Source organism: Clinocottus analis, unplaced genomic scaffold (genome assembly GCF_023055335.1).
Source record: "Clinocottus analis isolate CAN_PGR_092001 unplaced genomic scaffold, fCliAna1.0.p SCAF_17, whole genome shotgun sequence".
NCBI classification, from domain to species: Eukaryota; Metazoa; Chordata; class Actinopteri; order Perciformes; family Cottidae; genus Clinocottus; species Clinocottus analis.
The window spans coordinates 5582202-5608857 of NW_027175898.1; the positions used below are offsets into that span (position 1 = coordinate 5582202).

Sequence of the window (26656 nt, forward strand, 5' to 3'; positions counted from 1 at the left end):
TTTAGTTGGGCTCTTGTTTAATCTTTCAGTAATGTTATGCAGCAGACATATTCATATTTATACTAGTGACTTATACTATATATATATATATATATATATATATATATATATATATATATATATATATATATATATATATATATATATATATATATATATATATATATATATATATATAGCTCAATAGGCAGCCAGAGAGGCTCCTTAATGTCAAGTCGTTACCATTTGCTTGGTCGCTGCTGAAGCTCTTGCGTGTGTCCATTCTTGTTAAGTTAGTCTGCTGTCAAACCATCTGGCTCTATTTCTACTGATTAGCATGAGCTCATGTCACTGCTGCCTCCACTTTGCATACATACTTCAGCCCCAGCTTTGTGGAAACCGCTTATAGCGATCATGGTTACAGTTTTTAACTGCTTATATGGATTAAAAATGCTTGGGACATAATCATTGCTATTTAAATAATAATCCACTTGTCTGCTTACAATGAGCCGTTGGGGTCTTTTCGTGTGACAAAATATGAGATTTAAAAAAATATATTTTACTGATACTGATGAACTGGATACTGACAACAGTTAGCTATTGATAGCCCGCAGTTTATTTTCAGGCCAGTTAAATATTTAGGATTGAAACCATTCTTAAGCTATGGCGTAGAAGCCCATTTGCACTATTGATGTTACTGTATTTGTAAACTGTAAGATACTGTTTCAGGCTATAATCTGACTATAATTTTAGGATATACAGCATATATAGTTGTATATACTGCATAGTACTCATTTTATTATAGGGTTAATGTGTGCAGTCATTTTTAAAAGCCTTTAAAATGCTTTTCTGTATTTTGAAACCTTCAATAAAATATAAAATGTATGTAATCAATATACAGATGTCAATTAGATTATAATTAGCATGAGAATGAAGACAAACACATTTCTAGTAATCATCTTCTTCTAGCGTTCAATCGGACCCAGACAGACGCGATAAGGTTTCTACTGGGTTTGCCAGTAGCGAGCGTGAGCCAATGGCTCACTCAGGAAGACAAACTTAAAGTAGAGAAACATTCGGGTGTTCTTCAATGTGAAGAACCTGGCCATGTCATACGTACTGTATGAAGTGCCTAAATCCTGTTTGACCCTTCATGTTTTGTTTTGTCAGCTCCCGAGGCCTGAGTGCCATGCCAGAGGGGTCCCATCCGGCTCTCCAGCAGGACCCAATGGGGGAAGGTGAGATCAATGTAATTATACTGAGTAGGACCCATGCTCCTGAAATTGCTGCCTATAAATTGACCAGTCTTTACGTTGAGTTTTTAATAAGTCTGGTAATTCCTAATGGTGTATCAGCGTACTAACACAACACAGAAGTACAGCAGAGGCACATGGAAAAATGCTGTAATTGGAGGAATAGAGGAAATGTAGAGGCTTGAGCTGAGAGAGCCGTGAACTCCCCTCCTACAGTCCAGACGGGCAGAGAGGCTCTTTGTGTGGCGGTGGAGCTCGGCCCACCACTCTCATGCAGCTGAAACCCCGGAGCACTCGCACATCAACCCAGAATGTGTCAGAATCTCCGACAGCCAAGATGGTCCGTCGAGCCAGCGGTGCTGACCCTGTATGCTGGGGACCGCTCAAATTACATATTATTTTAGTGTTCATTATATTCAGTCACAGAGCCACTGCATTGACACAGGGCCTCTTTGTATCTGGTTCCCCGCTCTGTTCCTCAACCCCCCCCCCCCCTAACACCGCACACACACCACCCCCCAACGCCTCCGCTCTTCTCCACTGAACTCATTTTGCGCGAGGCTTCCACTTTGGCTGAAGAATACCAGTGTGTCAATGGTTCCCTTTTTCCTCCTCGCCTGTCCCTTTGGTTGAGCTTTGGCCAGAGGAGGCTTTTGGCTGGGGGAGACGTGTGCCGCCCTCATGTAAATGTGTGTCTCTGTTTCTTCAAAAGGCCACTCTGCACATTCACACGGCTCATTTTGCAGCTCTGATATCCTGGAAGAAATCACTTTGGGATGACAGAACAGCAACTTACAGTTTAAACATTTTCAGACTGATTTTGTTGGAGTTAAAGTGTGACTGATCTCCCCCCCCCCTCTGCTGTGAGTGGACGGATGGTAATTGAGGGGCAGGGCTGCTGGTAGTGTGTTATCTCCATGAGGTGCTGAGTGGATGTGGTTAACGGGCAGGAGGAATGCACATGGTGAGAGGAAGCCTCCCGCTCTGGTCAAGCTAAACAATAAAAGGTTTTGTGGTGCCAAGCTTCAATGCCATAAAGCGTCAAAGAGTTTTGAAGTGAAAAGAAGCACCAGCATCCTTTGGATGGCACTCTGCATTATATTGTTTGTTGTTATTCTGCACTTTAAATTCCCTTTTGAAGAATTGAATGAACCTAAAAAAAAAGACCCCTCATAACTTCCACCTAAGCGAAGCTGTCATCAGCACATGTCAATCCAATGGCATCAAGGCATCGACGACCTGAGGCCGCATGAAGCATCCCTTTCAAAGATAAGAGTTCCCTCTGACCTACTTAACCCCAGACAGGAATGTAGCTGTGTGAGCAGAATGTACAGCTTTAAAGGGATTCTGGGGGACGGACGGATCATCTCCATTCACTGCAGCTTTTCCAGACCAGTGGGCAGAGGGTTGAGGATATAGATGTGTGATGGCAGGGACGGTCGCGTCTTTGAGTGGAGCTCCAGAACTCGTTCTATGCTTCATTGCCTGTAGCGGTAATCACAGCCTCAGGTTAGCCAGCAGCTAAATCCTGCTCTAGTGTTGAAGTCATGCTCTGGCACTCACTGAAACCCCTTATAGTCAACGTACTAGTGCAGCAAGTCATTACGTAACATAGCTGCTATTGTTCTGAGATTCTACATTCAATGTATTTAATTGAATTGTTCCTCCTAATCCTAACAAAAGAATGTATTTCAATGTAAATTGTTATACAGCCTCCCACAATGGCATTCCTCCTATAGAGGTCTTCGTTGCAGGTTCTCTGCTTTAGGTGCTCCTGTTCGAAGGCCTATTGGAAAGGCTTTTGAATCAATACAATAATTATCCATAACTATTTAATTCAGTTGACAAGTGATACTGCAGATGAGGCGTTAAACACATTAATAGTTTAATAATGTTAATTGTATGCTCTTGTAAACGGGATACATGTAATTAATGCGGTTTCCTGTCATTTATTATTGCATAACAAAACCATATCCGTTTATTAAAGCATACAACAGACAAAGAAGTAAGTGCCAGAGCAAACTGGATTTTGGCTGCTGTGTCCAGTAAGTGTTAAGGTGTAACCATCGGAGGGACAGCGTCACACCCTTAATTATGATGCATGTAATAAACGGCTTGATGTGAATTCAATGAGGTGTTCCTATCTGACCCTCGCCACACTTCACTCAGCTGTCCTGCCACCAGCCTGCGTTGACTCTGCAGAAAGGCGCTAACACGACAGCAGTTTGGTTGTAGGCTGTCAAATTGGTGGTAAAGTTTACAATGGACTCACACCTCAGGGCCCAGATGGTGAGTGTTGTCCAGAGGAAATGTAAGTTTTGAATGGATCCAAGCTGTGCTCGAGCCTTAAGGGCTCTTAAAGGAGAAGGGGGGGGCTTGTTGATGGAGGAGCTTCCTAAGTGGATCATCACATGCCTATGCACTGAGGTCAGCTGGCACAGCTGGATCCTTCAAGATCCGTGGTCCAGCGCAGGCGAGTTTTATAGGATTAAATTTGAGCTTTTTGAGGACTTGTATCCTTTTTGGGACTTGAAGAATCCCGTCTCGCTGAAACATGTCACTCTTTAATGCCGGTGAAGGGATCTTGTTCCTTTCTGTTTTATATTGTTAAAATGTTGAATCCACAAGCATGTCAACGTTTATCTTACTTTATTTTCTCGCCTTTTCTTAATATTTCGCTATATACCTTTTGGTTGTCTGATATGAGAGTACATTTCTTCCATGCAGAACTTTGCTCTGTCAATCAGGGATTTTTGTAGACTACACAAAGTACATTTAGTTTCACTTTGAATTCCCCTAAAACCTTCCAGCACAACGTTTTGACCTTGACAGTCTATGTGGAATGCAGGTTCAGTTTTTGTATGTTTACTCAGCCTCTGTTGTCCAACGCTGTCTATTTACCAACCTTCAGGCTAATTATTAACACAGCATTAAAAGCTCCTTGAGAGGCCAAAGGCGGGTGTAAGTCAAACCATCTTGTACATATAAAGAGGTGTTTAAATGAGGAAACCCTTAAAGTGACATGAAGTCTTTCCTGTAAAGGATAAGAAATGAACCCAGGCCATCGGCCTCACTGTCTAATCGGCAGTGCTCTGGGTCATGCTGTTTGATAATGGTCTGTGAAGACTCAGGGACTAATCCTCGGAGGCACCCTGTGTGCTCGGTCCTCCTGCCCTCCCGAGGGGCAGCCATTCTCTGTTTCCAGGTGGGGAGGAGTTTTTCCCAAGGGGATCAGTGTAAGACGACCTCCCTGTCTCCCAGCAGCCACCGGGGGAGGAGTTGTGGAGGGGTGTTGAAGATGGAAGTACAGAGTGGATCTTGAGGGGCGGAAGGGCTCTATAGATGTACTGCAAACCACGATGGCCTCTTTATCCTCCGAGGGGAAACAGGGTCACACTGTGCACTTGGCTCTGACAGAGTGAGCAGATTAGCAGTCGCCTCAAGAGCCGGTTTGAAGATGTTGTTGGACATACAAATCAGCCAATTAGCAACAAGGATTGTTCTCCTTGTTACATGAGCAGGGAAAGTTTTCTTTATGGCAAATTCACCCAAAATGGTTATTACCCTTTGCTAGCAGACGTGACTATGTTTTGCATTCTTGTTGAGCTAGATGAATGTATGTTGCAAGAACAGTTATAAATGAACTCTTGAGACATACATTGGTGTAGCACAACCTTGTATCCTCAGGGAGTGGAGTAATGTATGAAGCTGCCGAGACAAGAAACAAGGAACGCTCTTCCCAGATAAATCTGAACACTGAAATGACCAATATTTCACAATGTTCACATCATTGATCATGAAGTTGCAGGTACAACCGAGCGTGGGTTTAGAGGAATAACTCAACATGATTCAAGATGTGAATCATTGTCCGCTGGATTCAAATTCATCTCCTTTCTGATACATGAGTCAGAATGAGTCAAGCAGGAGCGGCTGTGTGAAGTGTTACGAACAGAACAGGCAAAGGCTTGTTTGTTTCAGGGGGATGTTCTGTCCACAGGGCTTTCTGACACTTTTCTATGTCTTAATACTGATGCAACTCTGACTGGCTTTTGTTATCTGCTAAAAGTTTTCCCGTGGCGAGAGAAAGTCTGTTCCGGCTGCTTTAGGATAAGCATTTGCATGCTATACACATATATAGTCTGTGTTGTTCCTGTTTCTTTGCCCCTGATTTGGTTAGAAAACAAAAGGCCTCAAGCCAGACATAGCAGCACAGGAGCAACTTCAGCACAAACTCTGGGTTATTATTTTGTTTTTTGACTCGGGGCCCCAGTTATTCATCTGAAATAGTCATACGGGTGTGTATTTCTCCGAGACAACTTGTCGTGCACACTCGTCATTCGATGAATGTGTTGACACAGGAGTGGCCGGGATTGAAGAAGGTGACCTAGAAATCCTTCTGCAGGACACCTTGGTCTTTCAGGTTAGTTGCTTTAGTGGATGAATCTCAGCAATTCTATGTATGCGAGTATGGATGTTGTGTTACAATATTCTGAGTGTATATATAGTTTTACTGTTTGGAAATATTTAAAACATGTAGTTTAACTTGACATCATTATCAACATCTTTTGTTGGTGCTGAACATTATCCACTGTCCGCTAGCATTTTTAGATCGGCATGTTGCCGACGTGTTATTAACCTTGTTTGTCTCGAGTTTGTTTCTAAGTCAAGTAGACATTGTCTACACAAAGATGTTTTTACTGTCATCCTGTTGTGAGTGCAAAACACAAGTTCTCCAGGTACAGGTACGGGGCAGTTTCGGACTTTAGAGGAAAGAAAGCTATAGCGTGTCCTGGGTAGAATTTGCATAGACGCTGGTTTGCATAAACTGATCATCATCACACAGTGAGAAACAAAACACCGACGTCATAGCTGTATGCCCTCGTGTTCTCAGAGAAGAGGGCAAAGCTCAGCTGCAAAATATGCTGCTGTGGTGTGATCATGTCAGTGGACGCTACGGTCGGGACATACTGTATGTGACTGCGTTTTTAAACAAGTCTGCCATTACTCAAGCATGCTGAGACAGTTCATACGCAAGCCAGAGAGTTTTCTTCATCAAGGAATGCGTTGTGTCCCACACACCGGCAACATTTGACGGACACAGATCAACTCTGTCGCACATGCGTATGTAGTCTTTTAGGAAAAGTTGATAACCAGGTGCCGAGGTGTTCTTCTCAATGCTTTTATTCACCTTCTGAAGCACCTTATTAGGTACTGCATGTCATTCATACAACCATGATGTCAGAGGCGGACACGCTTATGAAGTGTCTGCTTTGTTAGCGGCATGATCAGCTCAGTCTGAAATGGAAACAAGTGTAGACTTTGCATTATTAGTTCTAGACTGATTAGTCATCGAGCCCCTCGGTGAGTGAATGCGCTGTCTGCTTTTTGCCCTAAATCACCTGTCATCACTGACGCCCTTCTCTTTAGCAGTCGTGCCCTCAAACTCACTGGTTTTATAGTCAAGTCAAGGGTCCCGGACTGGTAAGCTCTTTTGTTTGACTCCTTCTGAACATAAACGACCACACTAACATTACATGATTATTTGGTTACGTGTTGCATACGCCAGCGCTGCATTAAAATGAGCTGCTGTTCATGGGATTTGGATCAAAAGAGAAGGAAAAGTCATGCTTGTAGCATCAACGCACCTTTGTCTGCTAACCTTGGCTTAACGGACGGACAACTAGAATTCAAAGAATTACTGAGGGGGTCGGGAGTTTGTTTTTATCTGGAATTCCAGACATTTTTCTCAGCGTCAACATTAGTAATATGTTCACACACACAGACACACCATCACTAATGTAATTGGTTCACAGTCTCGCTGGTGACTTTGTTGAGGCTTTGAAAAACTGCTGAGAGTTATTGAGGCTTAGGTGTTGCCTGAAATGTAGTCCAAATACTGCACTATCTCTGTAGCCTTGACGGGGTTAATGTTTATGTCTGTGAGTTAACAACTGTACTGATGTGGTGCTGAAACAAAGGAGAGTGTTGTGTTTTGTTGAGGTGGTGTACTTTGTGAAATTGTGGTGTGTATATGTGAAATTCTATGGCTTGAGGGTTGAGGGTTGTATTGTGCAACCGTTATGTGTAAATTACAATTCAACATGTCGGTACACTGAGCTGTTGAGAAAGAAGTGGTAGGAATTTGTTTTTTAAACGGATACAAATACGCTGCTTACAAATTCTACATCAAAAAGGTCTAAACTATGTCGATATGAAGCAATCATTCCTTCATGTTGCTTTTATTCTGTCAATTTAATCAAAACCTGAAGCACTGACGGCTCACTTCTACATGCACGTTTTAGCTTTGATCAATGTGCTATATTGTGCTATTTTTTTAATTTTAGACACTATTTTTCACTTGTGTGTTCAGAGCAGAAACCGTTAAGACTAATTTAACACCGATCTCTTAACCCGTCGGGTATCAGTCCGTCCACAGATAAACACAGGGTTATATCTCATGGGCTCCTCTTTGTTTCCTTGAGACGTGAGACTGGACTTGGAGTTAAAGGAGACGAGACGAGTAGCCGGTTTACAGGCCAGTTTTACATCAGCGAAAAGCAAAATCTTCGCCAGGCGATAGATAGCGAGCGGATCTAGGATTGCATTTCATTCAGTGCCTGCCTCGTTGGCTCTCCACGCGGATCATTTAGCTGCGTTTAACCATAGCCTGCTCAAACTTGATAAGTTAATATTCCACTGACTTCAAGAAGTCTTCCAATACAAACATTTTGTCCTGTTGCCTACAGAGCCTATCGAGATTAATTTAATGCTGAAAGACAAATTGTTTAAAGATGTTTAAAAGTGTTTGTGTGCAGATGTTATATTTGACTAGCCAGTTTTGTAGAAAACAGATGGTTGGAACTAGTTTATGCTGCTCACTGCCCCTTGTACGGTGGTTTCTTTTTATAGACATTTCCCTGCACTTATTGCCAAAACATCGTTGGCATTTGGGCTTTAAAGGATTATTTCCAAAGAACCATTTTCCCTAACAATAAAGTGGCTGCTAACAAACGTGGTCTTAAAGCAGCCAGACAACTTACCTTTGCTCAGTCTCAGTTGCTGCTGGGAAAATTGCCTGAACGTGACAATATATTTAATTTATTATGTAGTGTGTATTCATTCTCCTGATGTTAAGCATCAAGGAGATTGCATCAACACTGCAAATGCATCAACACATGCGCAGCCAAAGAATACAAACAAACCGGTCACAGCTGACACACACAAACGCATACCGTATACACATGTACATAGATCATAAAATACAAGATTTGTTGAAACAAATAACTTGAAAAAAGCCTATTCATGCCTTCTTGAAGTTAAAACGTGACTATATATTGTGTATATTTATTACCAGACACTTAACAGTCTTCCCAGCTGACAACAAGGCACACATGGCTACAGATGTTTCAGAGATTAGTGATAAATGTTTGCAGATGCTGAAGAGGTTCTGCTTTTACATTGTCTGTGCAATAATGGTTTCTTTATGAGAAGTATATGAAGAACTTCATCGTCACTGGTGAAGAACAACCACATGGATGCATATTCTTCAGAGTTTTATTTGTCCTGAGCGACAGGCAGAATGGAAACACTTTGCAGTACATCGCGCCGGCCTACCTACGATCAGCGCGTTGAACAGAGCGTTTGCATTCCTTTGCTCGGCCTGTTTCAGTAAAACCAGCAAGTGGTGCTGCTGTTTTCCCAGAAACTTGTCGTATCAGCCACAGATAATGCCCGCCTGTAGAGTCAGTATCTGAAGCTGAGCTGGTGCTGGAGTCAAGTGGGTCCTCAAGTCTTAAGATAAGCCAGCTAGTTTACACGACCACTGTTGGAGATAAAGTTATGAGTCTGAGCAGTTATATAATAACTAGAAGTGAGAGACACATGTTCTTGATTTGTGCTGTTCATCCCCCTCCCTTCAGCTTGGCATTGACGGCAGTCAACAGCTTCATGATACTCTATTTGCTGTGAGGAAGAGGGAGGAGGTTTCACAAGCCATGACAGCAAAGCTCCAAACCGAATGTAAAGACCGAAAGCGGGAAAGGAAGTAGATGCCTCAATGCAATTTGTAGTGGCCTAGTAAGTAATAGCTCACCGCTTCACCCTCTTTACACCATCAACCCTGTGATTTGTCACAGTCCGTAAACAGAGTTTCTTTCGTGGTCAGCTCCTGCTTGCCAGCTCATCTGTTTCTCCCAGTGAGGTTTTGCATGGGAATTATGTTGTTGAGACGACTCGTGTGGATTGTGGAGCAAGTTGTGCAAGGGGGAGGAGACTCTCATGAGCTCAGTACTGATTCATGGAAAGTTTGAGGATGCCAAAAGGTGCGTGCGTCTGAATGAACTGAAAGGCTTTTTGATTCCTCATGTGAAGTCCAACATCCAGCTGCATGTTGCGTTTCTTTTCAAGACTTAATAAATCACTAACTTTGTGCACTTCCCACGTTCTCATGTGAAATACTTGTTTGCTGTACTTCATTCCAGGCAGAGATGTAAAAGGTTGTGTGTTCTCAATAAAACAGAACATTATATGTAAAATAAATCAGTTGAGTATGCTTGTTAATCGTGAATCATTGTGGTTGCAGCCTCTTACAGATTGATGAAATACCTTCAACATCAGGTTTGTATTTTCAGCTGACCACTGATTCACTAATGATGAACATATTAATGTTACAACTAGTCCACTTGTCTGGTGAAAGCGAGTGTATTTCAGGCTACATCTGTAGGCTATCAAAACCAAATTATGCTCTCCGTCCCCACCAGGCAATATCTTTTAATGTTTTGCTTAATGATGGTTTGTGCCTCGTAGATTTCCTTTTATTAGGCTCAAGTCAAATTACGTGACAAAGCTTCATTTCTTCAGCTTGGCAAAATGGTTTTGACCCCATTGCTCTGCACATATTTAAGGAAATGGAGCTCTCTGCACAGTGGCTTTACAGTGCTCCATTCTCACACCCCCATGACTTCATATATTTAGGAAACAGTTGTGAGGAAAATTCCCCATATGTCCAGGAAGGATGTGAAACTGAATATGGATTCCATGTCTCTTATAGTCAAACGCAGTTCAATCAAGACATACAAACAAACCGGCTGGTTCCCTTCCTCAAATTTTTTCTCTCTTCCCATCGGTTCCCCCCCTTTCTGTTTTTCCAAGGTTCAGCCTTCAGCAGTCAGGAGAACAAGAGGAAATGGCTGGGTTTCCATAGAACATGCAGTGTTTGAATTAGGCCATGTCAGTAACGATTTGAGCGAGGTCTTTTACTGTAAACCACTCCTCTGTGTCTCGGTCCGGGACGAAAAACACAGAGCTCTGAGCTGTCTTTTATTGATTTGTAGATGGAGTCTGTTCAATGTCCCAGGAGCTCTGAGGTCCTCAGACGGTGTTTTAATGCAGCCTTGCTGTTATTAATGTACTTGGTAGGACAAGTGATCGCTAAATGTATATTAGTTAGTTCTTCTGGTTTATAACTGCATTATACTACTTAATATTTTAGGGAAACCCTGATAGTAGTAAGTTAAATTAAATTCAGTTTTTTTTTTGTATAGCCCAAAATCACAAATTAGCCTCGGAGGGCTAACATAACATATTATTTTATCATTATTTGAGCACTTTATAGGTTGTGGTTGCATCCTTTACCATTGCCATTTTTAGGTGCCTGGGTACAGGGCAGATGGGATGTACAAAAAAGGAAATATGATTATTAGATTGTTGCAAAAGAGCATTGAATTTCCTTCAATAAAGTATCAAACTGAAATCAAACATATTAGGTTGAAGGTAAATACAGTGATACTAAAGCCAAAATGTGTTTTTTAAATATAAAAACACGTAAACCTTTTTAAGGCTTAGAAAGGTTTTGTAGTTTTCTTTAAGGATGCCAAAGTGACGTGTATATGACCATACTGCCTTTAAATGTTATAGGATGTTATATTTACCTTCCTAAATCCTGACACCTACCCTCTGTCTCTTACCTGTCCCAGAATCTCCTCAGTTGTCCTCGCCCCTCTCCACCAGTGAACATCACCGGGCAAACCATGTCTTGTGTCCAGACTACAGCCGGCTGTGCGTGGAGCTGTTTGACGGAGACGGTGAACGTCCAGTGAGCCTGGTGTCCACCCTGTCCTCCGGTTCATCCCGTGATAGTCGCAGCCTCTTCGGAAGCACCGTAGCCCTTCCTTCCTCCACCACTCCACCCATACAGAGTGAGGAGGACATAGACCTTGAGCTGAGCCCAGCTGAAAGCACCGGAGAGCGGCCAGCGGACCAGAGTCCCACCCTCACATGTTCCAGGGGCCGCTGGCAGGAGCGGCTGGAGCGCAGGGTGATCGGCAACCAGTGGAACAACAACGCCACCTCCAACAGGAAGGCGAGCGGAGAGACACCTCACATCCTCGCCGCGCCTGTCGTCACGCACGCCATGGCGCCCAACCCAAAGCTGACCTATTTGGACCGTGTGGTCATGGAGATCATTGAGACCGAGCGCATGTACGTCAGGGACCTGCGCAGCATCGTGGAGGTGAGCGGATGTCACGGTGATGCTGACTTGACTGAAAGTGAATATTCTGTTTTTGAAAGAACTTTTTACTGTGAGCCAAATCCAGAGAGTAAATCATCACTATTCTGTGTAATTAAAGCACATGTTTGACTTGGATTAACGTGCTGCTATGACTTCATGTCTGCAGCCCTCTTTGGAGGTGATTTACTGAATTTGGCTAGCTAGGAGCCAAAATGGGGGAATTGGACTCAACTGCTGTGGAGAACAAAGACTATCTGCTGCGGTCCAACTTCAGCAGCTGTTTGTGGCCACACACGAGTTAAACATCCAGGAGATTTTTCCCTCCTTTTCATTACAAGGATTCATTGTGAATTCCTGCTTTCTAAACAATATCGGTTAGTTGATAAAAATGCATGCTTCACATCTGGCAATTGTGCGCTTTGTTTACAGATTGTGTTTGTTCATAGAGATGAAGCCTTTCGTAGCAGTTTATGATCTGGTCATAGCGTTGTGTATATAAACTATTCTGTATATTTACAGAGCAGTGAAAGTTTACAGCCGTAGCCTGGGCTGATGGACTCATGGTTCATATCTGGAGTTCAAACACACGGTCAAAACCGGTGACACAGTGCAGGTCTTTCATGACAGAAATCATGGGCTTCATGATGTTAGCCAAAGATACAGCAGAAACCTCGTCTCCGAGATGTGAAGGATGAAAAAAATGGGTCTGGAAGGATTTTACCACTCAGCAGACCACTTACGTCGTATCACGTTTTCTACCTTTTGTAGTCTGGAAACAACTTCCAGACCAAGAGCTCTCTCTCTCTGGCCCTCAATCTTTCTCGGGTCCTGCATAGAAACAGGAGCGCTCTGCTGTCAAACAGTCTCCTCAGAATTTATGGTAATGTCTTTAACACGTGAGGCCTTTCTGAGACCAGCAAGCACGTCTCCTCACCTTGTCTCAGACTGTGCTGGTGTCTGGCGATGGCTGAGGGAGGGAGTGCTGCTCGAGTAAGGACTTGCTCCTGACAAACACTTCTTGGACTTCTAACTATTTCACTTGACAGGAGCAGCGGCCCATCAAGCAGCCGGTCGCACAGCTCCAGACTAGCCGGAGCTCTGAGGCCGTCCCAGCCAACACAAACACCTCCACCGTGGCACCAACTGGAGAAATAACACAGATGAAATGATGATAGGCTTTTCTGTGGTCTGCACTGTGGGAACACTCTGTCCTTTTAAGATTATAGAACGGCTTCCATCAAATTGATTGCATGCAGCTCATTTTCATTTCACACCAGGCTTTGAATCTGACGGACGTGTGAAACTCTGGCCTCGTGTTGTTTCTTCAGCAAACTGATTCAAAAGATTCCTCTTGATATTGACACTGAACTCCCGAGCAGCTGTTGAAGCTATGTCCCCTCTGCCTTTAGATCTTGTCTATCACTCACTCTCGAATGTCACCCTCAACTGTCCATGAGAACAGCTGTTTGACCCAGCTGGTCACATGTCTAGATACACCCCCACACCTGGGCTGGACACACACAGAATAGTGATACTCAACATTGTTGAAACAAGAATGTGGCCATTGATTATGGCGTTGAGAAAGACGTAGTTTAGCATATGACTTACACTATTCTTATGATATGATTGGACCCATATTGGTATGAAAAGGACAATACAGCCCTCAGTCTTTTTTTCAAATCTTTATTTATTGGGTTTTGATTGAACATAAAAATGCACAATCGGAGCATTTATTAAAAGTAACTCTTCCTAGTCTTTGATAAAACACAGCGAGTAGCGACTACATACATGGCACTAAATCTCTCACACTATACTAAAGGTCACGTGTCTGTGGTATTAACACTGGGGCCGAGTTTTCTATAGGAGACTATGAGACGCCCCGCTGACTGCAAGTCAGCATTGCTCTCACTGCGCTGGAATTCTCCATCCATGACCGGCTGCAGTTCATTCAGGACTGCGATGTGATGACTCTACTCTTAATCTGAGCTGCCCGACAGGCCTGCTAAGTGTGTGTGTGTGTGTTGTGTGTTGTGTGTGTGTGTGTGCACCACATTGTCTGGGAGGCTGGGTGTGTGTACAAGCTGTTTACCGGTATGCTCTTTATATAATTGCTGCATATGTGCGAGTTTGTCTCTCGGCATCTCACTCCTCCACTTGTTTGGAGTTGTTTGTTTGCCACTTAAGTGTGTAATTGATCAAGAGGTAGAGTAAAGCATCCAGATGTTGGCATATTTGGCTACTGTGTTTTTAGATATTTGTATCTACTAGTATTCCTGGGGTGCGGGAGGAGTCGGATGTTTGTGGTTTGGGTATCACAGACCCTCTTCACACCAAGTCACACTGACTTCTACTCACTGGAACGAACCCTTGGGAGGTTTCTTTAAAGATCAGTTGTTTGTGAATTACTGTGGTTCTGCTTTTTAAAAACAGAAAAGCCTTAACATCTTCTAGATGGTATGTCAAACACTGTTGCCCAACAACATCTGCAGCAATCAGCTGGTCAAACCCAATGTCATATAAAAACTTCTTAGAGGATATAACAGGAACATATAATTCCCTACATTTCTGCTCCCTCTATTGGGAAGAATTTGAAAATGCCTGTATGACGCGTGACTTGAAATGTCACCAAATACTGACCTTTTCCATAACATTCCATCTTTTATGTATAACTCTGTCTCCATTGATTTTTCCAGGACTACTTGGCTCACATTATCGATATGAGCAACCTTCCCATACAGCCAGAGCAAGTGTGCGCTCTGTTTGGAAATATAGAGGACATCTACGAGTTCAACAGGTAAGCCTCAAACGTATAATTGTTTTACGCTTCGGTATATCTCAGTAAAAATGATAACAATGCAAGGTGCAGGAACATCTTTGAAAAGACACTTTATTTGCATTTATACCACAAAAGACTAGTAAGTAGTGAAATCACTACATTTGTGTTCACTTTCTTTAATTTGGAAGAGTTTTTTTTATACTTTCATATGTATGTAAAAGTATATTCTACTGAAAGATAGTGGAAGAACGTTAAGAATGCATGCTTTTGTTTCTCTCGCCGTTCACATTTCTTTCCCCAACACAAAACGGATGCAAGAGAAACAAAGGAGGGACGCACTGACTCTACACTAAACACACTTTTGCAAATATCACACCGCCAGGGAATTGGTGGTGCTGCGAGCTTCACATTAATGTCAGCGAGTGCTCATTACTGACCACACTGCTTGCCAAAACACACATTAACATTCCTCACTCTTCTCACATCGAGGAGCCTCCCCTGGTAAGGCCAAGGCTATTGTACAGCTCCGGCAAAAATGAGGATGATTTGATTCGTATTACTCTTTAATGAAATTCTAACCAGCTGTACAAGACAGATTCTGACTTCAGATCCAAAGATGTGTTGCGCTCTTCTTGGGATAAGGCTTTTCTTCTTGTCACATTGCAGGTCAACAGTATATGCCACACATATCAAGTTGTTCTCGTCATGAATCGGTCATAAACATTGGGTTTCGGGGAGGTGCCTGTTCAAATATTGAAGGTTTTAAGTGTATAAGGGCTTCAAACAGTATGATGGAAGTATATGATGTACTACAATGTATTACCATGTTCAGCCATGTCTCATAAATTGTTGCAGCAATCTTGAATAGGATAAATACCATTTGTTCGAGAATAATCCAAAATACCACAACAAGACCTTGAGGAACACGATAGAAAAATCTATGCTGCAATTTGTCCTCAACTTTTGACATTTGGAGCTCGGATGGTGAGTTCTTAATTTGTGAAACCTACTCAGAAAACCTTTTATTGTCAATACAAGGAAAACCATGCATCCTCTGAATCCCCTCTCTCTCTAGTTTGTGGTTGTAAAGTTTCACGAGGCTGTGATCATCCTTGAGGTCACAGCACGTCATTTTATAAAGTGAAGTCAAGTTTCAGAAGTAGGTTTCACAATATGAATAATAGTAACTAACCTCATCACATATGAATACAATCGGGCTCATTAGATCCAAAAGTCTCAGCTTTCTACACCTATCCGATTTATGCACTTCCAAGAGGAACCCAGTTTGCAGAAATCTTGTTTAGAATAACATGGTTTTCCGGCCCAAACTGCATGGGATCAGTATAAAGCGGGCAGTCTGTAGCGGGGAGGCTCGTGTGTAGCCCTCCAACTCGTTTGCATTCACATGTTTTCAGGTGAGAGGTCAAGGGACTCCTGTGAATATGGCCACGCCAGAGTTACCCCTGCCAAAACTTGACATAACTTTGGAGCGTTATTTAGCCGCTTTCTTGACAAGTTAGCACGCCGTGGTTTGTACCAGCGGGTTCCTTTTAGCGGTTGTGGTGATAAAGTCTCTTATCACAGCGCTGTGGAGGAATTCTTCTATCAGCAGCCGACAAACAGGTGCTGCATGTTTACTTAATTTTAACCAACAGAGTCGTAACAATTCACTGCAGGTTGCCTCTGGGAAACCAGATGTCGTTGCTGGAAAGACATGTATTCTTCTACAGTCCCTCTTTGAGGAAATGAAAAAATATATTAAGTTGATGTTTTATTCGCCATGATGCAGAGCTCACATACAGACAAGGGCAAACCATCGGCGATACATACTTTACTGTACAGTATGTATAGTAAATGTCTTGATAGTGGTGACTTACGTTGCTGTTCTTGGGGTGTCATTAACATTAACTGATGTACAGCCTTTATTATATCGAGCGATTTGTATTCTTTCTAACACTGAACCCTCTTCCATCCTTAAATATTGACAAAGTAATGACGTGGTAGGAATAAATATTGATGATATGTTCAAAAGAAATCTCAACACCAAGATGTTGTCATGGTACCATGACAATGTTGACCTGTTTGCTTGTCGTCAGTTTCGCCACATTGTCTTTGATCTAAGTTATGGAGTGCTGCGTGAAGGATCGTGTGTGACTGTCATCATTTATTGTGTTATGTTGACAGAGCAGCTTTCGTGCAGAGCACTTGTGATGTTTAGGTTGTTTGTGCGGTTGTATTTTTCCACCGTGGCCCTCTGCCTTCATGGTTTTGCTCCTTTACTGATGCTGAGGGCCCACCATGTGAGGCATCACAATACCTCACAACTCCCATGTTTTGGTTTCCCAAGCTCTAAATGAAGCTTGTTTTTGACGGACTGTGGGCAAGTCAAGGATGTCACGCTCAATCTGAGCGGGCAACAAAGTTCATGTTTAACAGCGTATGCCGCCATCTAGTGGAGATCTTTCATAACTGTAAAATTATTTCTATGGGTTTACTTTGCCAATCGTCATCTCTCCTTCCTTCGGGGTTATTCTGTTTTTTTTTTGGTTTATTTTCCTTCCTCACCAAACAAATTGCTAAGAAAGTCCATCAACACTCAACGTTGTCCCTCTGTCGTGTTTCAGTGAACTGCTGCAGTCCTTAGACATGTGTGAGAGTGACCCTGTGGCCATCGCTCGATGCTTTGTCGATAAGGTGAGAGGAACCATCTTGCTCGTGTTGATTTACAGCGACATCAGTTTCTCACAAAAATAATAAAATGTTTGTCTGACTTTTGTTTCCTCAGAGTGAATACTTTGAAATATACACTCAGTATTGCACCAACTATCCCAAGTAAGTAGCGGAAACATACTAGTTTTAATTCCATCTTTGCTGTGGTATTTTCTCTGGAAGACGAATTTGACCTGATGGTTATGATTCTCTTCTGTCCTCCAGCTCTGTGGCAGCACTGACCGACTGCATGAGGAGTACAACTTTGGCCACGTTCTTTAGGGATCGGCAGGCTGCTCTGAAGCGCTCCCTCCCTCTGGGTTCTTATCTGCTAAAGCCGGTCCAGAGGATCCTGAAGTATCACCTGTTGCTTCAGGTACTGAATGTTCGCTGCAGTCATTTTGTTTCAACACAACTTTTCCTTTAAATTGCATCTTGTAGATTTTTGTGGTTCTGTTTTTAACTATATTTACAAATAGATCGTCATTTTATAACTCATTTTTATTACACAGTATGTTTCCTGTGACTGGTAAACATTTTCAACCGAAGAGTGTATAATTATAAAGAGCTTTGAGACTAAATTATATTTGGTGTTTTATAAGAAAAAAGCAACATTTAAATCTAAAAAAGATTGATTTGAACATGCATCTTTCCTTGGTTAGGGAAGGATCTAAGTAGCTCTGACCGTGTCAGAAACTGTAACTGTCCCTACTCTCTTGTAAAGGAAATTGCAAAGCACTTTGACTCGGACGAGGAGGGCTATGAGGTCATTCAAGAGGCCATAGACACCATGACCGGCGTGGCCTGGTACATCAACGATATGAAGAGGAAGCACGAACATGCTGTCAGAGTGCAGGTCAGAACGAAACACCACGCATGTCGAAACCCCTCTGAAAAGGCGTATTTATGTCTTTGAGTCAAACATGTACTCAGTCAAGGTCAATTTGCAAGATTAGCAGTTGTTTACACCCTGACTTTCTGTTTTTCTCATGTACCTCTACTGTCCAAAAACTCTTTTGATGGCCAAAGGGCCCAAATTAATTGCATTGATTTATTCCCCATGTTTGCTTCTATCTCTTTCATATTTTATATCTCCCAAGTATTTCCAAGCAGATATTTTCCAAAGCAAGTCCATGAATCACCACGATATGGTATTGACCTATAGTCTAGTGCTGAAGTGAGAGCTACAGCTTTTAAAGGATTTACTTACTTTGAATCCTTGACTGATTGGCCAGATTCTCTTCCTGGTGTTCATGAGGATTACAAATGAGCTCTGGCATATGGCTGACCTTTATTTTCTTTCATGCTAGAGGAACATGACTGTGTGTGACTGTGTGTGTGTGTGTGTGTGTGTTTCATGGGCATCTCCAGGAGATACAGTCTCTTCTCATCAACTGGAAGGGTCTTGACCTGACCACATATGGAGAGCTGGTGCTGGAGGGCACCTTTCATGTCCTGCGGGCGAAGAACACCCGTACACTCTTCCTCTTCGAAAAGATGCTTCTCATTACCAAGAAAAGAGGGGACCACTACGTCTACAAGCTCCACATCTCAGTATGGTTTCTTTATGGCTTCATTTTTTCATTGATTAGTGATTTGATAGCTAAAGAAAATGGAGACGAGTTGGATGATGCTGGTGCACAACAGAAAGACCAGATTTTCAGTTAAAGGACCTACGATTTATATCATTAAACATCTATTTTTATGGATTAGTAAATTGGATTACGCCTCTTGTACATCACTACATTCATTGTTGTTGCAGTGCTCCACCCTAATGCTACTTGACAGTGCCAAGGATCCCCTGCTCTTCAGTGTCATCCATTTTAAGCATCCCAAGCAACCCCATACAGTGCAGGTAAATGGAAACTGGGAACACCAGTTGTGCTGCAGTGATGTCAACCCTTTGTCCTTCTGCTGCACAATTATAGACAACACAATATTGCATCAATTGTGCAGCCATATCCCGCAATGGCTGATGTGTGTTTTTTTTATTGTTTCCCTTGTCCTAATTTAATAATAATGATCCTTTTTGTATTAACCAAACCTCGTTAATGCCAGTGGTTCACACTGTAGTCTGTCTTTATTCTGAATGCAGGCGTGCATCTATCTGGTGCATCTTTATTACTCTCAATGACTCTTTTCTAAATGACTCTAAGTGCTTTTTGTTTCAGGCCAAGTCGGTAGAGGAGAAGCGTCTATGGGCCCATCACATTAAGAGGCTCATTCTTGAGAACCACAACACCATCGTCCCACAGAAGGTAAACAACGTCGCACCGCAGAGAGGACTTTTCTGTTTTTGTATTCTGCTATTAAAGAATAGCCTCATATCTAATCACAATCATATGTTTTTCGTCAAAGGCAAAAGAAGCCATCCTGGACAATTCTATCTGTAAGTGTTACAAATACAGGTACAAGGTCATGCAAGGCCAATTGAACTGTTTCCATATCAACCAAAGATGCTTCTAACAAAAGAGGAGGGTGGTTCGTTTTGCTGTTGAAATAACTAGTAGCCCAAAACCCAGAACAGTGCTTTTGAAATTGCGATTGAGTGTAACGAGGTATCCTGTTGCTCAGACCCAGGGAAGTACCACTACAGTCCCGAGAGGCTGAAGAAAGCAGAGACCTGCCAAGCTGATGACTTCCATCTTGGAGGGTGGAATGGGAGACGGAGATCAGGTTAAAAAAAACTACTCAGTCTATCTGTCTGTGTCTTTTTATCATGTCATATTTAAATAGTATAATAGGATAGTATTGCTGAAGATTAATTGTCACTTCAACCTTTTTTTCTTTTTAGAGCCTGCAAAACAAATCATAAGGAGCACAAGAGGTTGGTCCACCTCGATGGGTTATTTCTTTATGGTCACTGAATGTTCAGTAAGGTTTTGGCAGCCTTAAGGTCGTAGACGGTGTCCAGCAGCCCTGCACACCGCTCACAGAGAGGAGCAGCCCACATCTCTGTTGCACTGCTGCTTTGTTCTCCCTCAAAGACATCCGCAAAACAGATCAAAAGACCCACTCCACGCCTCACTCATAATGAGGTTAATTATATGCCACATCGGTGTAAGGCTTTGTCATACACAAGCTTTTTTTTCAACAGTCAAACTCAGCCTTGTCTTTGGATCCCATCTCCCTTCTCTCGTCTATTCTAATTGTCCGTTATGAAAGAGAAACCTCTGAATTTGTGTCCCCGGTTCTCTTTGCTCGCAGTCCAGATACATTTTCCTGAAGCAATGTAATGAAGAAGCAATTTTCATGTCAACCACTGCATCTCAGTGAGGGAGTAGGTCATCACATCCTGGCTAATTGCATCATGTCCTGCTTCAGCCTCTGGGAGGAATATGTTTCTGATTGGTATTTATCTAATCAGGCCTCCCTTTAGTCTGGGCCAGACTAACTGCTGCCTCGCTCGATCCATGCGTGTGTAGGCAGAGCTTGTGTCCTGACCGTTATTGTACACGTGCATGTATTGTACACATTTAATAACATTTGACTTGTGGCATGCTCTTTTCGTAGATGTTGACATTCTCTTTTGTTTGTGTCTCTTCTCTGTCTTTGTTCCCCTGCAGCTGTTTTGAAGGTAAGTGCTGAAATTCAAATGTGGTCTCTTTTTTTTTTATTAAACTTTGATAAGCTTTTTCACTCTGTTGTATGAAAGCAGTTTTTAGGTCAGTGTGTTGTGGTGAGATATGGTTTATCCAGTTTGGACTCAGCAGTTCAAACTTTCTATTCTAATTGCAAAAGAACTCAAACCAAAAATGAGAAAGTAGGAACCTTATCTTCCCAGAACATACTTTGACTTACCTCGTAAGAATCACATCTCACCTAAAGCTGAAGCGGCTTTAGTGATGATGCCGTCCCATTTCCAGCCTTGCAGTCACATCATGGCTCTCGCACTGGCCTTGCAATAACAAACCACATGTCTATGACTTCACGCTACAGCACGCAGACAGTGAGGGTGCACTGCTGGGGGAGAGGGGCTCCCTTCAGCCGGCCACTAGCGTCAGTACGCTGGCCTCCTGCCTAAGTGAGTCCCAGGCTGAGAGGCCATGTGTGGAGGATCTAATGCCCAGAACGAAGTCTCTGGAGCAGCTAAGTCCTACTGACAGGGACCCCAAACTGGACTCTCCACCCAGTGAGGGGGTGCTGGAGCCGGAGAAGGCAGAGGAGGCGAAGGAAGAGGAGGAGGGGGAGAGTTACAAGGAAGATATACTGATGGGAGACGACCAGGTAGCCGACTTTGCCAGCTCAATGCTGGCAGCCATCTCCTGCTGGCACTATAGAGCCAGGGCTTTGCTTTCTACTCGCTTCACAACGGTGAGGGTTTCTGCCACCCACGGGTTTCCTATTTCCCGCTCCATTCCACTGGCTTACCAATACTCTCCATCACTCTTTCTCCCACGCTGGCTCTCGCCCCTCTCCTTGTTTTATTCTTCATAAATAGAACAAACTAACACCTGCTACCATTTGCACTGTGCACATTGAATGCCTCAGGTTGGATTCCTTCTATTGAAGTGCATGGACTGAAGTTCTCCTCCTAGAACGTATGGGCGAAAGTCAAACCGGGTGCATGTCTTTTGCTTTTATTGTTCTGCTTTGGAGTTGGACGTCATCATCCTGTGCATGCACCGTTCTCCTATTTTATGTTTTCCTCATTGTTGTAGTTACAGTGTGCAATGTTTCATGATTGTGTTTATTTTGGGATGTGATTGATGCTGACGATTCTTCTGTTGCAACGATGGCTGAATTTGCATTAGAACCAACTCGACTTCAAAGGTTAACGTAGCCGTCTAATTAACGGATCATTACAATTGCAAAAGCTTTGCACTTTGATAATCATATTTCCCCTCTGAATATTCAAGTCTTTGTTAACGTTAATTGTTATAACAGTATTGTTTCTGAATATTAATTAATAATCAAATAATAACAATAAAGACGTTTATCATAACCATTCTAGTGGATTTTTCAAAGCTGACCTTACGACACATTAAGTCTCTTGGAAATGGTTGCCCACTGTGACAGAGTCTTCTGCTGCATGCTGCCTCACAGTGGGACCTCCAGGATGAATTAGAATACACACTCTCTTTAATGCCCTGCTTCGCTCTTCCAGGATGATCCGATCGGAGATACAGCTGAATTGAAAACTACACCAACAGAGGAGGTGAAAGCTCACAGGCAGGAGGACAAACATGTGGCTGTGAAAGAAACTGCTGCCACACAGGTACTTAATAAAGCATTGTGTAGATTTATACACCCATCCATTCATTTTCACACATGTCTCCTTGGCTCCTTCTGACATTTATTCACTGTGTTAGAGAATACCCTTCTATCCTCATGCACTTAGCATCGCGCGGTTTGTTTTTAAGCATATTTTCTAGCCATTGTATACTTTGAATGACACACTTTCTGTCTATTTGCTGTTGTTATAGTGTATTGATGAATAAGAGGAGGCTTATTCAATATATTTCAGTTTTAAGTGCCCTTTGCTATGAGCACAGCATTTCTCTCGGTGTAGTGCCCAATGTTTATATGTAGTCCCGGAAATGAAAAGGCCACACACACACACACACACACACACACACACACAATGCTGTGGTCTGTGGTCCGCAGTCCCACTGAGAAAAGCGACGTTGTATTTTGGAGCAGTTTTTACTTGCTGTCCTGCATCTGAGCTGAATGTAGGTTGCTTGTCTTCGTATCCTTATCTCCACCACACAGCTCCAAGCTACACTTTTTGCAATTGCCAGCACTCAAAAAAAGGCAAGCAACACCTGAAAACAAATTTAGGTTAATGTCTGACGAGGGTGACATCAGAGCTATGAACCGAGTCACAGACATCGCAATGCTCACAGTTTAACTCACGAAGGGTAACAGAAATAGGACAACAAGGAGACAATCGCAATTAAGCAGCAAATACAATTACAATGTCGCCTTCATTTTGTACCAGTTTCATTCATACATACATATATGCATTGAATCGGTCACTGTAATAAAGCTCAAGTGGGCCTCATAAGGAATAAGACATGCATAATAAATTGTGGGTGCTTTATATTAAACTGCCCTGGTCCATTACATTAATGAGTAACGGAGAGTGCCGGCCATTGTAATGTCTTTTTTACTCATGACGTCCCACTTTGCAAACACTCCTATCATGTTTCAGGTGAGTGTGGAGGAGCTGTGTCCTCTAGACTGTGTCCCTCAAGCAAGACAGAGCCATCAGCTGCAAGCGCATCACTCCCAATGCCCCGAGTCGCCCGTCTACCCTTTGCAACAAGGAGCCGACACGCCAGAACCTCAGGATAACTCAAGAGAAACTGCGGAGGAAGAAGAAGGGGAGAGCGATTCCTCTGTTCTCCAAGTGGGGGAGACGAGTGGACTGACAAACGGAGAGCTCTCAGAAGAAGACGAAGAGGCGCTTTCAGACGATAAAAGCATCCTACCTTCCTCCGTGTTGGACCAGGCAAGTGTGATAGCTGAGCGCTTCATCAGCAGCCTTTCGAGACGGAGCAGTCTGGTCTCAGAGGACTTGGGGTCCCTCGCGTGCCCCTCACCCTCAATAGATTATGACGTCTTCAAAAGCCCTTCAGCTTGCATGGATTTAGAGCAACAGACTCAAATGCTGGCCAGCGCTTCCCCAGAGCCACAGTCGATCTCCGAGGCTGATCTGTCAACGCCTGCACCCGATCCCGCACTGAACGCCCTCGTTGAAGAGGAACACATGTCCACTCTTTCTAAACAAGATCTCCTCCTCATCCGCAAGATCAGAAGATACTACGAGCATGCTGAGGACCAAGATGCTAACTTTAGCATCAAGCGCCGTGAGAGTCTCTCCTACATCCCAGCAGGTCTGGTCCGGCACCTGAGCCGACAGCTAAACAGTATTCCTCAGGACCAGGCCGTCCCAGTGCATAGGAAAGGCCTCTCTCGCAACCGCCCCACTTCCTGGTCAGTATTTGACCTTCCTGGCTTGGAAAAAAGTCGAAACACTGTCTCTCATCAGAAGACTGAACCACAGAGACCAGTGGCAGCTAAGGCTAGATCCCAGAGCATCACAGATGCCTCTACCACAGAGGAAGAGTTCAGAAGCTCATCGGATATGCTCAAGGTTTGGAAAGACATGGAAATGGAGGAGGACAGCCAGCAAGTCCTGCAAATAAAAGAGGATAAAGTGAACCACTCAAGATTAGAAACAGCATGGGATGTCAGCTCAGACACCTCAGATGTTATAACCAGTGAGCAACCACCTCCTATTTTAGAAGAGTCTGAACAAGGCAGTGCCTCAAATGACTCCTCCATCTCATCGCCCACCACTACTTTTCCGGCAGTAGAGGGGGGATCCTGTCAGGACTCTACGTCTCGAGACAAGAGCCGCGTCAGCCATGGCCAACTACCCAAGCTAATTAGCTTCCGAACAAGCTTGGATGAGGACCAGATCCTACAAGACATGGGCAAGATGAAGAACAAGGTGTTCCAGCTGGCACGTCAGTACAGTCAGCGCATCAAAAGCAACAGGCCAATCGTCTGGCCGAGGAACCGAGAACGAGCAACTCAACAGGGCTTCAAGAGTTTGCCTGCTGTCCGTGAGGAGAAGATGCAATTGAGTAAAAAGGGTAAATAGGATGCAGTAACTTTCCTCTTAGGCTCATCTGTGGAGAAAACTGAAAAGCATTTGATGTCTGTTTTGTTTTGTATGTGTGCAGGTAGACCCAACCTGAGGTTGCCCTTGAACACTTGCGATCAGTCAGTCATCCATGAAGAGGTTTCTCCGAGCCCGGTCCAGACCCCCAGCTCTGGACCCAGCTCCCAGAGCACAGTTGCCAGCCCACAAAGCCCAGCGTCGGAGACGATGACCTTCCACTGGCCTGACGTACAGGAGCTGCGCACCAAATACACAGACACTCCCCGCTCTTCAAAAGCAACCCGTGGCTGCACCGTCCAAAACGGGACGCCGGAGTGCAGTACAAACGGGTGCAATGGGTGCTCTCACAAGTACAATAGCTCCTCTGACCTTCGCAACGCTCTGACAGACAGTCCAAGGACAGAAACAGGATCCACAGAGAGGTGTCATTTGGTAGAGGACTGGGCCCAGCCCCTGCTGTGCAGGTGGAGCTCCCTGGACCACATGCTTGGGTCTCTTCCCCTCCATGAAGTACAGAACCTTCAGGAACCTGTGCGGACCTGCTTCCCGACAAGGCAGCTGTCTTTGAAAACAAGAGAAACTGGCAAAGACAGGGACAATGTTCTCCAGGAGGACCTAGACTGTACCACAAAGTCCGCTGCCCCATGTTCAGGGAAAATGACAGAAAGTAATCTCGTGAAAAGCTTACGAGAGAAGTTCCAGAGCTTAACCACGAGCTCATGAACATGTGAATTATGTAATGTTTTTATCAGGGACTATCACATGCAAACCAGTTTTGTGATGCTTCTCAATGTTTTAATTGCTCTTCAAAAGAATGCAACTTGTTGTCTGCACATTGTTTTCAGTATGGGGCACAAACAAGGTGATGATTTCTGCAGCAGTGAAACATAAAGGGATATTATTGGTCATTGCCATGATAAGAAAGCAGATTGTCTTTTAAAAAGGTGCATTGCAATATTTGTACATTAGTATTCGTCTGCACTGTACAATACACGTTTTTGTAAAGACCTGTATGTAATTGAGGATTAAGTTGTACTTTATAATTATTTGCATCATCCAACCACGGTGATTCTTGCTATAACTATAACTATTATCATTTCACTACGTAACCTGTCATCTGGAGTTCCAGGGGAAAGCAAAAAGGAGCTCAAGTGCATGTTGTTGGCGAGAGACCTTTGTTGTTGGTAAGGTCTCTAACCGCACACCAAAGACTATTTTTTTTTACATTTATTGACTTTCATGCGATCACAGCAGTAATTTGCTTACACGTTTACTGTAGCTGCTTCTAAACATGTTTCACAAACTATCACTGGAGCTTTATTTTTCTCAATAAGCTGTATATTGTCTTTAATATTATTTATGAAACTGCATATTTGGGAGAGTTTGGCCTCGTGTAAATACTGACCCGTAGCAGCCCTTTTTACTTTTCCATTCCAGAACATACTATTTCATACTTGAAGTTTTCCCATATTTTCAATAAAAACAGAAATGGTAAATGTTCTAATAGGTCGCCTCTTTACGCTGTCACGCATCTCCAATACATCTCATAGTTAAATCTACAACGTCCATGACCCACGGGTTAAATGGATTGAATAATGCTTCCATAAGACTGCAGTCTTTCTGTTTTTAGAATATGAAAGTTAAGGCTATTGTGAATCAAGCAGCTCCACTAAACTGCTTCTTTAGTCATGTGATTAAAAATATGATTGATGTAATCAACGGCTGGAGACCGTGGGTCCTCAAAAACCTATTGTCTTATGAGCTGTAATTGTTTGTATTCCTAACTTCATGGG

At 43.2% G+C, this 26656-nt stretch overlaps 1 protein-coding gene across 1 annotated transcript; it reads left to right on the forward strand.

Moving 5' to 3' along the window:
- The first annotated feature begins 1151 nt into the window (after positions 1-1151).
- Positions 1152-25898, forward strand: LOC137788088 (pleckstrin homology domain-containing family G member 3). Its single transcript, XM_068580915.1, has 18 exons — positions 1152-1217; positions 11207-11742; positions 14436-14536; positions 17143-17212; positions 17304-17350; positions 17453-17603; positions 17952-18083; positions 18599-18781; positions 18990-19082; positions 19399-19485; positions 19586-19616; positions 19802-19903; positions 20022-20054; positions 20794-20804; positions 21167-21541; positions 22335-22445; positions 23385-24834; positions 24925-25898. Exons 1-18 carry the CDS (start codon positions 1169-1171, stop codon positions 25584-25586), a joined length of 4224 nt encoding a protein of 1407 aa, XP_068437016.1. The 5' UTR covers positions 1152-1168; the 3' UTR covers positions 25587-25898.
- Positions 25899-26656: the final 758 nt, after the last annotated feature.